The sequence below is a fragment of the Vombatus ursinus genome, unplaced genomic scaffold (assembly GCF_900497805.2).
Source record: "Vombatus ursinus unplaced genomic scaffold, bare-nosed wombat genome assembly UNPS02014779.1, whole genome shotgun sequence".
NCBI classification, from domain to species: Eukaryota; Metazoa; Chordata; class Mammalia; order Diprotodontia; family Vombatidae; genus Vombatus; species Vombatus ursinus.
The window spans coordinates 61662509-61677569 of record NW_020954557.1 but is presented as its reverse complement, the minus strand read 5'-3'; the positions used below and the strand labels follow the sequence as shown (position 1 = coordinate 61677569).

Below are 15061 nucleotides of genomic sequence, written 5' to 3'. Positions count from 1 at the left end.
AACTGATTTTGCTTGATGGAGACCACAATATATAACAAAGACTTGAAAGCATAGGTATGTTAAAGGAAATTTCTCAAAACAAGTATACAAATCTACCAAAATTGCCAATATAAATTCGTAATATAAATCTTAATCTTAAGATACAGACAGGAAAACATTCCACAAATAGAATAGAATTCTATTATACCTTCCTAAGAGACAGTGTGATGTATTGAAAAGACTGCTGGATAGGGAGTCAGGAGAGAGGAAAGTTCAAATCCTAGTTCTGGAACTTACTAGCTGTATGATCCTGTCAAATCATTTAACCACTGACTTTCAGCTTTCTCATTAGGCAAGCAAGGGTAATACTTGTGTTACATATTTTACAGACTTGTTAGTGAGGAAAAGTCTTTAAAAATCTTAAAGTTCCATATAAATCTAAGTCATTATTATTATTATTTAGACACAAAGTTATAAAGTTTTCCCACTTACATGGAAATATAGATAGGGGGAGAGGAGAGAAAGGGGAAATATGAGGGAGAGAGAGAGAGGAGGGAGAAAGAATGGAGGAAGAGAAGAGAGAAAAATAGAGACTCAGAGAGAAAGGGGGGAGGTGGGGGAGAAGAGAGAGGCAGAGAAATAGAGACAGAAAAACAGATAGAATGGAGAGAGACAGAGAATGAAACAGAGAGACAGAGACAAAGAGACTGTGTGCTGTGTCTGAATTTCCTTGTACTCCCCAAGAGCTGATGCTCTACTTTAGAGGAAGTGAGTGATGATGGAGGAGAAAGTCATAAGAGAAGAGAAAAGTAGCATGCTGGTTCTTAAGACCTTCTCGTTATTTTCAGTCAACGCAGATCTCCCTTTAAGTCCCTCCGTTTCTGCAGTCTCTATAGGCTTTTCATCAGCTCATGGTTGGAAACATTAAACCTTAAAAGGAACAGCTCTGAGTTGTTCTGTAATCTCCTACTGGAAAAATTTCCTAATGCTCTTATCTATTAATGTCTTCCTTCTTTTCAAATGATCATGTATATACTTATCTGTTTAGAAGCTTTTAGCCTCCTCCCCACTCCCCACCAGAATATAAATTCCTTCTTTGAAAGGCCAAGGTTCCTATTTATTTTGCCTCCATATTTCTATGCTCCATTGTGTCCCTCTCCCCCCCTTTTATTCTAAGCATTGAAACAGGTATATCTAGAGACCAAGATTGGAGAACAGTAACATTTTCTTGAGTTCAAGTAATGTTAGTGATGAAATTGTGTCGGATCCAGAACTTCTTACTTTTTAACTCTATTGAACCATAGAACGTTCTCATCCAGTCTAGGCATAAATTATGTTGTGTTGTTAAGAGTACAGGAAACCTAAGGAGAGAGGAAAAAAATCATTGTTTGAGGAGCATGTGAACACAAAACAGTAAGAATCCATTTCAAACTTTATAACTGTCAGATACAATAAGGATTCTAACAATCAGCTGCTCTAATGTGAGTCTGGAGGATTTCAACTAATGAATGCCTATTTAAGAGAAGAGTGTCATTAGTTGTTCAGTAAAATTGTTTGCAAATAGCTGATTGGGGGACTATGCTTTCTTACTCCTTACAAGGCAAAGATTTTTGACCAGCATTTAGTATATGAAAAGTGTTTGGGGCACAGATGTCAGAGAGGGCAAGGAAGAACTTTCACTTTTTCTTGGGTAGTAGAGGAGAAGTTACTTGGTGTAATACAGAATGTGGGAAGATCTATGCTTAAGTCCTGGCTTGGCCATTTTTCTAGCTGAATGATCTCAGGTAAGTCACTTTACCTCAGAGCCTCAGGTTCCTCATCTACAAAATGGAGATAAAAGTGAATGTAGTATCTACCTCACTGGATGACTCTGTGGGGAAAAAAAGTGCTTCAAACTTTGGGCTATTTGTTTGTCTTATGTGGATTATAACTGAGTAGCTAAATGACACTGAGAACTAGACCCGGAGTTAGAAAGACCAGAGTTCAAATCTGGCTTTACTAGCTATGTGAATCAAGGAAGTCATTTAACCTCTGTCTGCTTCAGTTTTCTCATCTGTAAAATGAGAATAATAAAAACATCTACCTTCCAGAAATGATGTGAGGATAAAATGAGATATTTGTAATACACCTAGAAAATCTTAAAGCACTCCATAAATGCTAACTATCGTTTTATCTCTCCAACTAGGTTGTAAAGCTTTTTGAGGGCAATAAGTCCTGCTTCTTTTTTTCTGGGGATACAGGAGGCTCAATAAACATTTGCTCATTGACTGTTGATCTACTGAAGTATGGGAAACCAACTCTCCACTGTCTATAGTAACTGGTAATTCATGTTATATAGCTCTTTACAGTTTACAAAGCCCTTTCATCATAACTCTCCAGTGAGGCTAAGTAGTGTATTATCACCTCCATTTTCTGATGAAGAACCTGGTGCCCAGAGAGATTTAGTGACTTGTCCACTGTCAAACAGCTGATAAGTGGCAGGGTTGGGAATCCAGTGTAGGCCTTCTGACAACAAAAGCCCAGGATCTGTATGACCTTTGATAAGTCACTTCACCAGACCTCAGTTTTCTCATTTTTTAAACAAGGGGACTGGATGAAATGATCTCTAAGTTCCCTTCCAACTCCAAATCACTGATCCTATGACTTCTCAAGGCCTCAATTTTCTCTTATGTAAAAAATTAGATGGTTTCTAACATTTCTTTCAGCTCTGAATCTGTGATCCAGAGATTTAACATTTTAGCAAATCTTTCCACTATACCACACTATCTTTCAATAGAAGATAGAATTGGCAAGAATCAATTCAATCTGTGCATATGCCTTCACCCTCATCCCTATATCATTTTAGCCCTCCATTATTTAAAGAAAGCAGATAGACTCCCTTCAAGAATTCTTTTTCCGTTTCTCAGAATGTCTGATGCCTAGATACATTCTGGAGAGCCATTCAGCTATTAGAAAGGCTGCATCATCCCTGCACAATAATAAAGGGTAATCAGCTCTGAGGTGTCTGGAGCAAAGTGTATATGGGGATAAGGATTTGGGGAGTATTGTTATCAGATTTACTGTAGGCTGTGCTTATAATCTCTCAGGGTTAAGTCTAATGACTGAAATAACATTTGATGTTTAGGAGTAAAGAAAGAGTTCAATTGTTACAGTATATGATGTTTTGCCTCATCCAGTGAAAAATATCCTGTAGTCCACAGTTTGTCTGAAATTTTCTTTCAGAAAAAAAAAACAGCTACTCCATACATGTCTGCTAAAAACCAAAACAAAACTAATAGCTAATAGGCAAAGTATTATTCTGCCCTACACAGAAATATTCTTCAGAAAGATGACTAGCTATTCTTTACAATTAAAAAGCAATGCATTCCTTTTTCATGCTTTTACATCAGGAACTAGAAACATTACAGACAATAACTGATTGCTAAGTTATATCAGTCATTGCACCCAAGAAAAAGAAGGTTAAGGAGTAGGGCAGGGCTAGGGAGGTTTATAAGTGTAGTTAGATCACACTCTTTTTACTTGAGGAAGAGAGAAAGGGAAAAGAAGGAAGGAAGGAAAGAAGGAAGGAAGGAAGGAAGGAAGGAAGGAAGGAAGGAAGGAAGGAAGGGAGAGAGAGGGAGGAAGGAAAAGGGAAAGAGAGAGAGAGAGAGAGAGAGAGAACAAAAGAAAAAAAGAAAAGAAAAGAAAGATTACACAGTTGGGAAGGTGAGAGTGGCATAAAGTTTTCTGGGTAATGGATTGAAATGGTTTCCTTATGTGAAGTGGTGTTGAGTTACAATTTGAAGAAGGAGAACTGGGAGGGGAGAAGAAACAGCTGAGCCCCAACCTTCCACTGGGCTTGTCAGAACGTGGACACCAGTTCAACCAGACAAGCGATACCGGAAGCTACCGTGGGGCTGGAATTTACAGCTCTGCTGGTGCCTAATGCCAATGTTTACCAGGGGTTTAACCAGGGCAGGCTGAGGACGCATAGATGGTCTGCTGTGAAATGCCACGCAGGCAGAGACTGACAAGCAGCAGCAGGAGCTGAGCTTCCCCCCACCCCCCACCACCACCCAGACTGCTGTTCCTTCTGAGTTTACAGGGAGAGGGGGTGGGGTGGGGGGGGAGCTGAGTTTTTTTTTTTTTTTCTTTTTCTTTTTTGCTGCTGCTCCTGCTACTGTTGCTGCCGCCGCCGCCGCTCAGTTCCAGGTAAGCAGCCCAGGCAGGGAGGAGAAGCCTCAGGGCAAACCCTGAGACGATGAACAAGATCTGGAAGTTTTTCCGAGGAAGCAGGAGAGCTCTGGTCTTTATATTCGTCGCTTCTGTCATTTGGCTGCTGTTTGACATGGCAGCTCTCCGTCTCTCATTCAGTGAGATGAACACGAGGGTCCTCAAGGAAGACCTCATCCGGAGGGGCCGAGAAAAATTCAAAGTTCTGAGAGATCCAGAGAAGATGCCCCACAGCAGCAGAAGGGAAGCCAAGCGTCCCATGAAAGGATCCGAAAGGGGGAAATGGGGCAGAGAAAACTTTAGGAAGACAGACAACACGCTGTTGAAGGCTGAGGACCACGCAGAAAAACCGCAGCAAGAATGGACCGCGCAACAAATCCCTGGAAAGGGAAACCCCGTCCCTGTTTGGGGACTAGTAGACCTGAAGAGCTTCCCACCACCTTCCCTTTCCCCGCTGAAGAGAGGCAGGGAGGACACTTCTAAAGTTAGTAACTCCTCGGTCCTGATGAGAAAAAAACAAAAAGCTTCCAGCAGGTCCCAGAAAACTCCATTCCTAGGAACAAAAGAAATTTCCCTGGTAAAATTAACATATGGAGTACCTTCCCACGCCAATCGAGGGGTGCCACTGAAGAAGAGTACAGTCATGTCAGCAGCATCTGAAGGGGCAAATAAATTGGGCTCCAAAAGGACTACTGCCCCTCAACCAGATGACTCCAAACCAGAGGCACCTGGAGGGCAAACAGGTAGGAAATTCCACACTGACCCAACAGTGCCAAAATCTGGGGAAACCATAGCATTAAACAGAAATGAGACTGGGGCCAAAGAAATAAATGGGAATGAGGTTCAATTAGACAGGAATCCTTCCCTGTCCAAGTTTGTTGCCAACAGAGATCACTTAAAGACCCAATCTGTAAATGAAATAAGAGTAGAAAGCCTGCCAAAGAATGATGGGGCTAAAGTGGATCTTGGGAAGAAATTCAATTTCCTTGAAAGCCACATTGTGATCATAACCAAAGAGGAGGAGATGAAAACACAACCTAAAGAGGTGCCCAATTCCAAAGACAATCTAGTAATTTTTTCTAAGACACTGGAGGAGAGTCAAGGAAGGCACGTTCCAAAGAATAGAAGTCAGACATCTTTCCTTTTAGGTGCTCCACAGAAAATAGGGGTATCTCCAACCAACCAAACCAACCAAACCCTGACTGGAGGTTCAGAGTTCACAAGAGTCAGCCTAGCTATTAAGAACCAGTCCATGATACAGAATCAAATTGGGGGGGAAATGCATTTACCTGAAGACCTTGGAATGCATCCAGTATTGAACATTGATGTGACACTTTCTCCAAGGAATCCCAAAGCGCCAGGCCAGTTTGGAAACCCTGTAATAGTTCCCCCTGGAAAGGAGAAAGAGGTAAAAAGAAGATGGAAAGAAGGAAACTTCAATGTCTACCTTAGTGATTTGATCCCATTAGACAGAGCCATTGATGATACAAGGCCTACTGGGTAAGATCCATTTCCTTTCTTTTCATCCTAGCTTGCAGGATTTTATGCAAAGCATATTTCCCCTGGGAAATGTGAGAGGACACCACTGTGGTAGCTTAGAGAACCAAAGTACCTTTATCTGTTGTAAATTGGCAAAGTTTGCCATCTTCTACACCAGTAAAGATGACTTGAGGCAAAATTATGAAGCAGTTACATCTAATTTTTTTTTCTACACTGATTGCTTAATCTCTCTTTACCTCAGGGGATAAATAAACTTATACTGTATTGTTTTCCCTTATCAAAAAAGAGATCTAATAAATTCAATTCATACTAAGGTATAAGAAAAATGATTAGACTTAATTTTTTTTATCTATTCTTTTTTTTTTTAACTTACCGCTCCCAGGATGTATGCAGAAGACAAAGGAATAAATGTCTAATTCTGGAATTTCAGGCATTACTGGGCTGGTAAAAGGTATTTGGGAGGGCAGAATGGAAGTACAGGGTCATGGAAAAAGAATGTTGCAAGTAGAGTCAAAAAAGACCTGTGTTCAAATTCTGAGTGAACAGCTTTGTAAACCTTCAGGCATTATATAAATTCTCTTTTCAATAATAACTGTTATGCCCTATACCCCAGAAATCAAATCATTATTAGATGACTACCTACAAAGCCATCCTTGCTTAAATAAAATTTATTCTTTTTGTAATTTTTTTCTTTCTAAAAATTTAATTTTTCTATGGCATTTTTTGGGGGGGAATAGGGTTAAGGAGAGGGAGGAACAATAGGAGAATTTCAAGATTATAATTATACAGAATAAACAATGTCTTGAAAATGTCTTAGTCCAAAAATATTTAGTGAGCATCTATAGAACGTATGGCAGTGTAGGAGACACTAAAAGTACATGTCAAATAAATAGCTCCATCTATGCAGACAACTAAATTAACTGGTAAGCAGATAGTACATTATAAAAAATAATAAATGCAGTTCTGGTCATCTTCATGATACACATAACTGGTTCATCATAAAGACCCTAGATGATGGCGTCACAGACACAGCCTGTGGGCTTCATGTTGCCTGTAACTCTCTCAAGTACAGCCTGAACCAGATTAAAATGCAATTGTGAAATATTAAAAATAAATAAAGATATAATAAAACATAGATAATAATACATTTTAAAACTAGGTCTATATGCAGTCCACAGGGATACTTATATACAGATATATTTGAGTTTGAAATCACTGATCTAGACAACCCAGGTCATATTGAGATTCATTAATCAAATCATTGATCAAAAATTAACTTTTGAGAGAATTAAAAGACAAGCTGATTAACCTAGGTACAGTAGACATGGTCCTCAAGTACATATAGAATAAAGACAATTTAATCTCACAGAAAAGCAAAGATACTTCATGAATCATCAAAGTGTCCGATTTAATCCATCCAGTCCTTCTATGCCTCCACCCTGTGTACTTTTTATTTAGATCTGCCTTTAAATTCTCCATAGGAAATCCTTTTGGTAAGAGATTCCACTTAGGTCTCTTGACATTGAATAGCTACCTCGTGGACCACACAGGCTTTCCATCCAATCCTTATTCATTGCTCTTGCTACATGACTGACCCAACTCCTTTTCTGATCAGATATTCCTTCAATGATATCTTTTATTCTTGTTCTTGTGTACAGTTGTGTGTTTATACTATGCTACAGCCTACTTACACTCATCATTACCTTTTGAGTAATCTGTAAAACTGATTCTTTAGAGATTTTGGTATCTGAAGATTTACAGTCACATACTCTCAGCAGAAGAACATTGGTGTTGACAAAAAAAAAACATACACACAGATTTTTGTTTCAGGAAAAAGTTTCAAGTCATTAAAAGAGTTGTATAAATTCCCTGGATACAATCCAGCCCAATCTTCTTCCAACTGAATTGTGGGGTCAGATCATTGTTCATCCAAGTATCTGTCCAAGATTATATATTTGTGAACCAGCTCTGTGGACAGTCAATACAATTACATATTCTATCAAAGTAAGCAATAAATATTCTTCATCCACTTGGTTTTTCCTATATGACTAGTTATGCTAAAATTTTAAGTGATTATGAATATTATTTAGGAGGAGTATTACTCAAGAATATTGATGTTAAAGTTGAGCTTCTGTGGCAGAAGACATCTCAGGATCTTTAAGCATGTTATATGATTTTCCAAACATAATTCAGCCCAATTTCTTTCTTTTGAATTTTGCTATTTTTCTTTATAAGATTCTGTTTTCTCATGTGATCAGTTAAGCCAAATTTTTCAAGTGAATATGAATATAATTTAAGAGGGTCAGCAAGGTTGCAGGGCTTGATACAATTAGCATAATGTAATTTGCAAGCAGGAGTATCTGAAGTACCACACCATCTATAGGGAGTCCCTCTTCCATTTGGACTGTATTCCAGATGACCTCAATGTTAATGAAAAATACCTTTGGCGAGTAGGTCTCCAGGTTTTATCCTTATTTATATTAATAATCAGATAGTTATACAATGAAGATATCTCTGTTATTTCATCTGTCAAGGTATTTTGTATGTATGATTTTAACATAAACGTGGGGGAACGTCTTAATAGAGCAGTCTTTAAGACAACATTTTTAAAACTGTATTCCATTGTATTCTATTTGAATTAATGAGCATTGATTTTCTCTTATTCTTACCTCCCCCCTCTATGGGGGAGAAGAAAAAAAAACTTGTAAAAAATTATATATACATAGTTAAGCAAAAAAAGAATCCTTTTATTGGCCTTGTCAAAAAATATATGTCTTGTTCTGCATCTTGTGTCCATCACCTCTCTATCAGGAAATGTGTATCATGTTTCATTATCCTGCTTCTGGAATTGTGGTTGGTCGTTGTTTTGATTTGAGTTTTTAAGTCTTTCAAAGATACTTGTATTTAGATTATTTTTAGTGTTGTATACATTGTTCTCCTGGTTCTGCACATTTCACTCTATATCAGTTCATAGTCTTTCTAGGTTTCTCTGAAATTATCCCTTTCCTATGACTTCTTATGACATAATAGTATTCCATTACATTCATATGCCATAATTTGTTCAGCCATTCCTCAATGAATAAGTACCCCCCCCTTGGTTTCCAGTTCTTTGTCAAAACAAAAAAAAATTGCTACAGATATTTCTGTGTTCTTTTTTTTTAATCTCTTAGAATTTGAAGTATTTTATAGGATCTAATGCTTTTTCATAATCAACAAACTTAAACTCAGTAAGCTGTACTATTTTCTGTACCTTTCTGCCAACTCTATGACTATAATGATGTGGCCTATCATGAATTATCATTTTCCAAAACCTGGCTGTTCCCTTCTCATATCTTCATTAAAGATGCCCTCAACACATGTGTATATTAATACAAGGACAATTTTGTAGAGATGGGAAAGTAGACATATTAGTCAACAGTTACTGATACTTTCTTGATTACCTTTATTTGCTAGGAATCATACATACTAGGCACTTGGTACTTTTCCTATTTTCATATGTCTTGAACTTCGATCCCTCAACACATTCAAAAATGTGTTAATTGCTGCACAGACCTCCTTTGTATATAGCTGCTTTTGTACAGCTGAACTTCTTGTCTTTGTTTTACCTAGTTCCATTTTTACATCCTCAGGGTTAATATTAGGGATCTATAAATCAAAATGTGATAGCTCCACTATCTTAGATGGAGAAAGCAAATTGTTTTCTTAATAGAAATCTCCACAGATATTACATTTTTGTCTATATGCTATTCTTTCAGTTTCCTCATTTAATGATCTTAGGATGGTCTCATACCAAACTTTCTGTAAGCCTATTTTTCCTCTACTATATATTGCTTTTTCATGAGATAATCATCAGCTTCCATTGCCCTATTCCATAAGACTTTACAAATTAACTTGTATTATAAATTGGTGCTATCTTTGATTACCATCTGTATGCCCATTGCAAGGAGATCAAATGGTGTCACTTCTTACTAAAACAGTTTCTAAGTTTATTTAGTTTCTCATTGTGGTGATTGATTTGCATCAGTTAAACTTCTTTGTAAAACTGTTAATCTGTGTCAGTTTTTGTTCTTTTATCCATCAACCATCAATAGTATGTTCAAATAAATTATTCAAGTTAGAGTTATTTTAACCTCACACTACAACTTATTTTTCTCTTCCTTGTAATTTGGTATTAAATTTAATCTTTTATCTAACTAATCAATGATTTGAATGTTATAGCTAATTCAAAAGTTATTTCCTATCTGTTAAGATATAGTCACTTTGAGTGTGTGTGTGTGTATGTGTGTTATTTGGTGCTGGTCACATTCAGCATCTTCAATACCTTACTGGTTCTACAAGAGAAGAAAATTTCCTACAAGTATTCAATAATAGTTAATAATAATAGCTAACACGTATATAGTGCTTTAAGGTTTGCAAAGCTATTTACAAATATTACCCCATTTTTATTCTCACAATGACCCAACTTTATTCAAGAATCAGGTATTCTTTTCAAGCCATAACCTATTCCTTGTGTTGGGTCATTGAAATCACAGGGCATATTTAGCCATTTTTATTTAATGTATAATATCCCCTTTTCTAACTCAGCATTTAATTCAGCATTATAGCAAATTAAATGAATATCTTTAAAATTTCACTTATTGCAGATTACAGATTACCAAAGCAATGTTTGCATAGGACAGGAAAAATAACTCTGTGAACTTTATCAGGTAAAACAGATAGTATCTCATGTGTAGATAGGTTGCAAATTACCTTTGCAAGTGGGTTTTCAGAAGCCCAAAACATATTTTTTCCCATAAAAATAACTTAATACATGGTTATTTGGTTCCCAGTTCAGCTCATAAGAACCTCCTTAACCCATAATGTACTTTGAGTGACAGTAATAGTATCAAAGTACATCTCACCATCCTCTATAACATTGTTTCAATGGGGAAATGAACTCTAGGAGAACTATTCCCCATCCGAGTGATGGCAGTAACTCAGGAGGAGCAGAGGTTCTTGACTGCTTGTAGGGATAAGGAACAGAATATACAGCTAGGGTCCAGTAATATTTTTAAACCTCTGGATCTATACCTCTAGATTATTGGGTTCCTCTAGATGATTCCCCTACATGTTCTGATTTGGGAAACAATAGAGTGCTTCCCACAGGATCTGAGGATACACTTGTTCATATGTATGAGTCATTCATAAGTCGAGCTGCAAGTCAGTGATAACCTGTATTCATCTAGATTTGAACTTAATGGCCATAGATACAAGATAGCATAGAGGTGATGATGAAACTGAGACCCAAAAAGGTTATTTTCCCAAGGGTCACAGAAATAGTTAATGGCAGAATTGGAACTAAAATCCAGTTCCTTTGAACTCCAAGCACTCTTTCCAAGGAAACAAACTGCCTTCCTGAAATGGTGCCACATGGTCTGAGTATACTCCTAAATTCTGACTATTCATTTCCCTGAATGAAAGCATAGAATTCTGGAAATTAAGATATGGAAAATACCAAGAATTTGAACTACGGAATGCAATATGAAAATAATAATGAATATAGCTCACATTTATATAGCTATTTATAGTAAAACACTTTTCTCTCAACAATCTTTTGCAGTAATAATGGAAGCATGATCATCCTCATTTTACAGATGAGGAAACTGAAGTTCAGAGAGGATAAGTGATTTATACATGGTCACGGAGGTAGTAAACTACATCTTAAGTCCTATGCTCTCTTTCCTCTCACAGTAAAACTATATATGTTCACCCAAGCCCTAAAGGCTTTTGAAAATTCATCTTTGTTATTATTATTGTAGACTATTTCATCAACACTGATGGGAGGTTGGCAGACATGTATTTAACTTCAATGCACACCAATAGCTCAATAACGCAGACACTGCCTCCACTAATATAAGTCATAACCCTTACATGCCTTCTCATCTTGTGTGATTCTTGTCCATGGCCTATCATACATTCTGTATAGAGGAGGAGAAATCCTCTATGGAAGAGGCCTTCCTGTACCAGTGGAACTCTTAGACTATCCACTTGTGTTATCTCTCACCCCCAAAACATGGTCTCACCACCAAAACATGGCCAGCCCACTTCCTTTGCCTGTGATACACAGATTTGATGATGCCTTGATACTGTTATGTATGCACGAGTCATTGTTAACATGCTGCAGTCCACTGATGCCTATTATATACTTTTCCACTGGTCTTTCGGGGTCACCTACAATTTTTATTCTTTTTATATTAATGCATTTGATAATTTGCAACCTTGGTGCATCACCTTAAGAATATTGGTGCTAGAGATCATTTCTGTGGCAGCAACCAAGTAGGGATCTTTAAACATGTTAAATATTTCCCAAACACAATTCAGCCCAATCTCTTCCTATGGAACTTCAGTAGGTTTTGGGGGTAAGGTCCTAATTGCTAGATTCCAGCATGAAGTATTTACAAGTCTCATTGGGTCCACCCCACAAAAAAGTCCCATAAGGCAGCTCCAAACTGAAATCCTATGAGACGCTTTCTGATTTATGTGGCACATGAAAGGAGCACTGACTCTGTCCTCAAAGAACCTGAGTTCAAATCTCGCGTCCGCTGCTGACTACATTGGGCGAGTCACTTAACTCTAGTACTGCTACTTCCTGTATGACTCTGGACAGAGCACTGCACTCCAGTAAGCCTCAGTTAACCTCAACTGAAATGAAAGGTTTAGATTAAATGACTTCCAAGGTCCCTTCCAGCTCTAGGTCAATGATCCGATGATCCAATTTCAGCTCTGGACTAGTAACACAAAACACAAACCAAAATCCATACTTTCAGTAAACTTGTTTTTAAAGTTTAAGACTACTCACTTTAACTAAAGCGGCAGGAAAAGGGCATAATTTGGGTGTGAAGTTAACTGGAGACACTGACTTTCAAATCATGTAAAGGCCAAAAGGCATTCATTTAGGTCACCTTGCTCACAGGGTTGCCTAAGTGTCCCCTGGTTTCAGAGACTTCTGCTAGATAGTAAAACATAGTCTACAGAAGGTAAAAATTACTATTCTGGACACTTGCAGTCAAAATTTCTTCTATCCAGTGGATGATTTAAGAGGAAACAAAGATGATTGTTTAGGAGGATGAGTCAGAATGTGTGATGAAGCACCCTCCTTCACATAAGAGGCTTTGGTTAAATATAAGCGTTTAGGCCAGACAGCCCTACAGCATCCTGCCCATCTGATTTTCCATTCCTCTTGTAGGAATGAGACAAAAGTTTTCAAGGGTAAAAGAATGGAGGAAATGTTCTACAGGTTGCTTTGTGCCAAGATCACTGAAGCTTTTCCAGTCCCTGGATCTCTCTACATAAGCAAGGGGCAAATCATTCTTATTTTAATTAGCTAAATAAATCAAGAAGCAACATGGTATAGTAGATAGAGAAATAGTCTTGAAGTTTGGGTTCAAGTCTCTGTATAATCAATCAATCAATCAGAAAGTCAGGAGGCAACTTGAGCTAAACCTTTTATTTTATAAATTCATTTTATATGATATATATAAATATAGTGTACATAATATATATGATATTATTGTGTATTATTTTCTTATATTATTTTAGAAATATATTTTATAAACTGAGACCTAGAGTGGTTGCATACTTCTGTATGACTGTGGTTCTTACACGTGAGTGACCCTTAATATAATCATTATATAATGATATGTATTATATAATGATTATATTATATAGTTACATAATCATAAAATAATAATAATAATAATAATAATAATAATAATAATAGCTAACCCTTATATAGGGGCAGGTAAATGGCTCAGTGGATACAGCAATGGGCCTGAAGCCAGGAAGACCTGAATTCAGATCTTACTTTCAAATCTTGACCTTTGAATCGCACTTACTAGCTGTATGGACCTAGACAAGTCACTTAACCTATATTTGCCTTAATCCACTGGAGCAGGAAATGGCAAACCACTCCAGTATCCTTGACAAGAAAACCCCATGAATAGTAGGGTTCACAGGGTCACAAAGAGTCAGATGTGACTGAATAACTGAACAACAACATTTCTATAGTGCTTACTATGTCCCAGGTACTGTGCTAAGCATTTTACAATTGTGTGTGTGTGTGTGTGTGTATATGTGTGTGTATTGTGTATATATGTATATATGCTTCACCATACTTCATGGAATCTATTTTTATAGCTCTGTCTCAGGGGCTGCTCCATTTACTAGTAGTGGGTTTTCTTTGTGCTACATGTTAGATTAATCTTAAAATCAATATTTGAAGTTCTAGGATGATGGGATCATGGGATTTAAAGAAAGAAGGATATTAGAGATCATCTTCTAATACAACCCCTTCATTTGATGTATAAGAAAACTAAGCCCCCCCCCAAAAAAAACAACTAAGCCCTGGATCTCCCCAACCCCAGTAACCTAAATGAAGTGCTTTTTTAGGACCAAACAGAAATAATACAGCTGGGATTTGAACTTGGTTTCTCTGATTCCAAATCCACTTCTCTTTCTATTATACAACACCGCTTCATCATATTAATTGTATTACTTCTATTTTTAAATGGAACCTCATATGGAAACCCCATTTTGATTCATAATAAAGAACAGGAGTTGTTTATCTGAGGTAGGTGAACTTTTAAAAAATATTTTGATAACTATATTTGAATATAACTGTTTTCTATTGTAATCTCTTTATTTTATGCATTTGAAAACATGATTCTGAGAAGGGGTCCATAGGTTTCACCAGACCACAAAGAGATCAGTGACAAACATTTAAAAAAAGGTTAAGAACCCCTGATATAGAATCTGTTTGTAAATTCTATTTCTCTTCAGAATGAGTTGCTGAAAGTAATAATTAGCCTGTGGCATCTACTCTATAGTTAACCTTCTTTGCTTTTGGCATCTATGATAGGTTCTTTTCTTTTTTTTTCTTTCTTTTGGGGGAGAGGGGCAGGGAGGAACATATGATCTAATAAGTATAAGAAGCTCCCAGTGAGAAACTCCCTCTGCCAATGCAGCCCTGCATCTTCTTGGCAACTTGGAGCTGTGGAGAGTTGCCTGTACAAAATGCATCTTTCTTCGTATGTCCTTTATAATTAATTTGGGTATTTATAAAAGTCAAAATGATTAATTTGCTCAAAGTCATTCTTAAAACAAAATTGCTTTTATTGTATACAATGATCTCTTGGTTCTGATCATTTTGCTCTTCATTATTTCATGCAAGTCTTTCCTGTTTTTCTAAGATCATTGAGCTCATCATTTCTTATAGCACAATAGTATTCCATCACAATCATATATCACAGCTTGTTAAATCATTTCCCTGAGAAAGAACTGATAAATAGAAGAGTATAAAGAATAAATTTTACATATATATGTATGAGTGTGT

General features: G+C 37.0%; 1 protein-coding gene across 2 annotated transcripts in view; it reads left to right on the top strand.

Moving 5' to 3' along the window:
* The first annotated feature begins 4219 nt into the window (after positions 1–4219).
* LOC114045887 (polypeptide N-acetylgalactosaminyltransferase 5-like) overlaps positions 4220–15061 on the top strand; it is an 84370-nt gene continuing 73528 nt past the window's right edge. For both annotated transcript variants that reach the window (XM_027866069.1, XM_027866068.1), the window contains exon 1: positions 4220–5691. In XM_027866069.1, the coding sequence (XP_027721870.1) occupies positions 4220–5691 (1472 nt within the window). The remainder of the gene's footprint in view (positions 5692–15061) is intronic.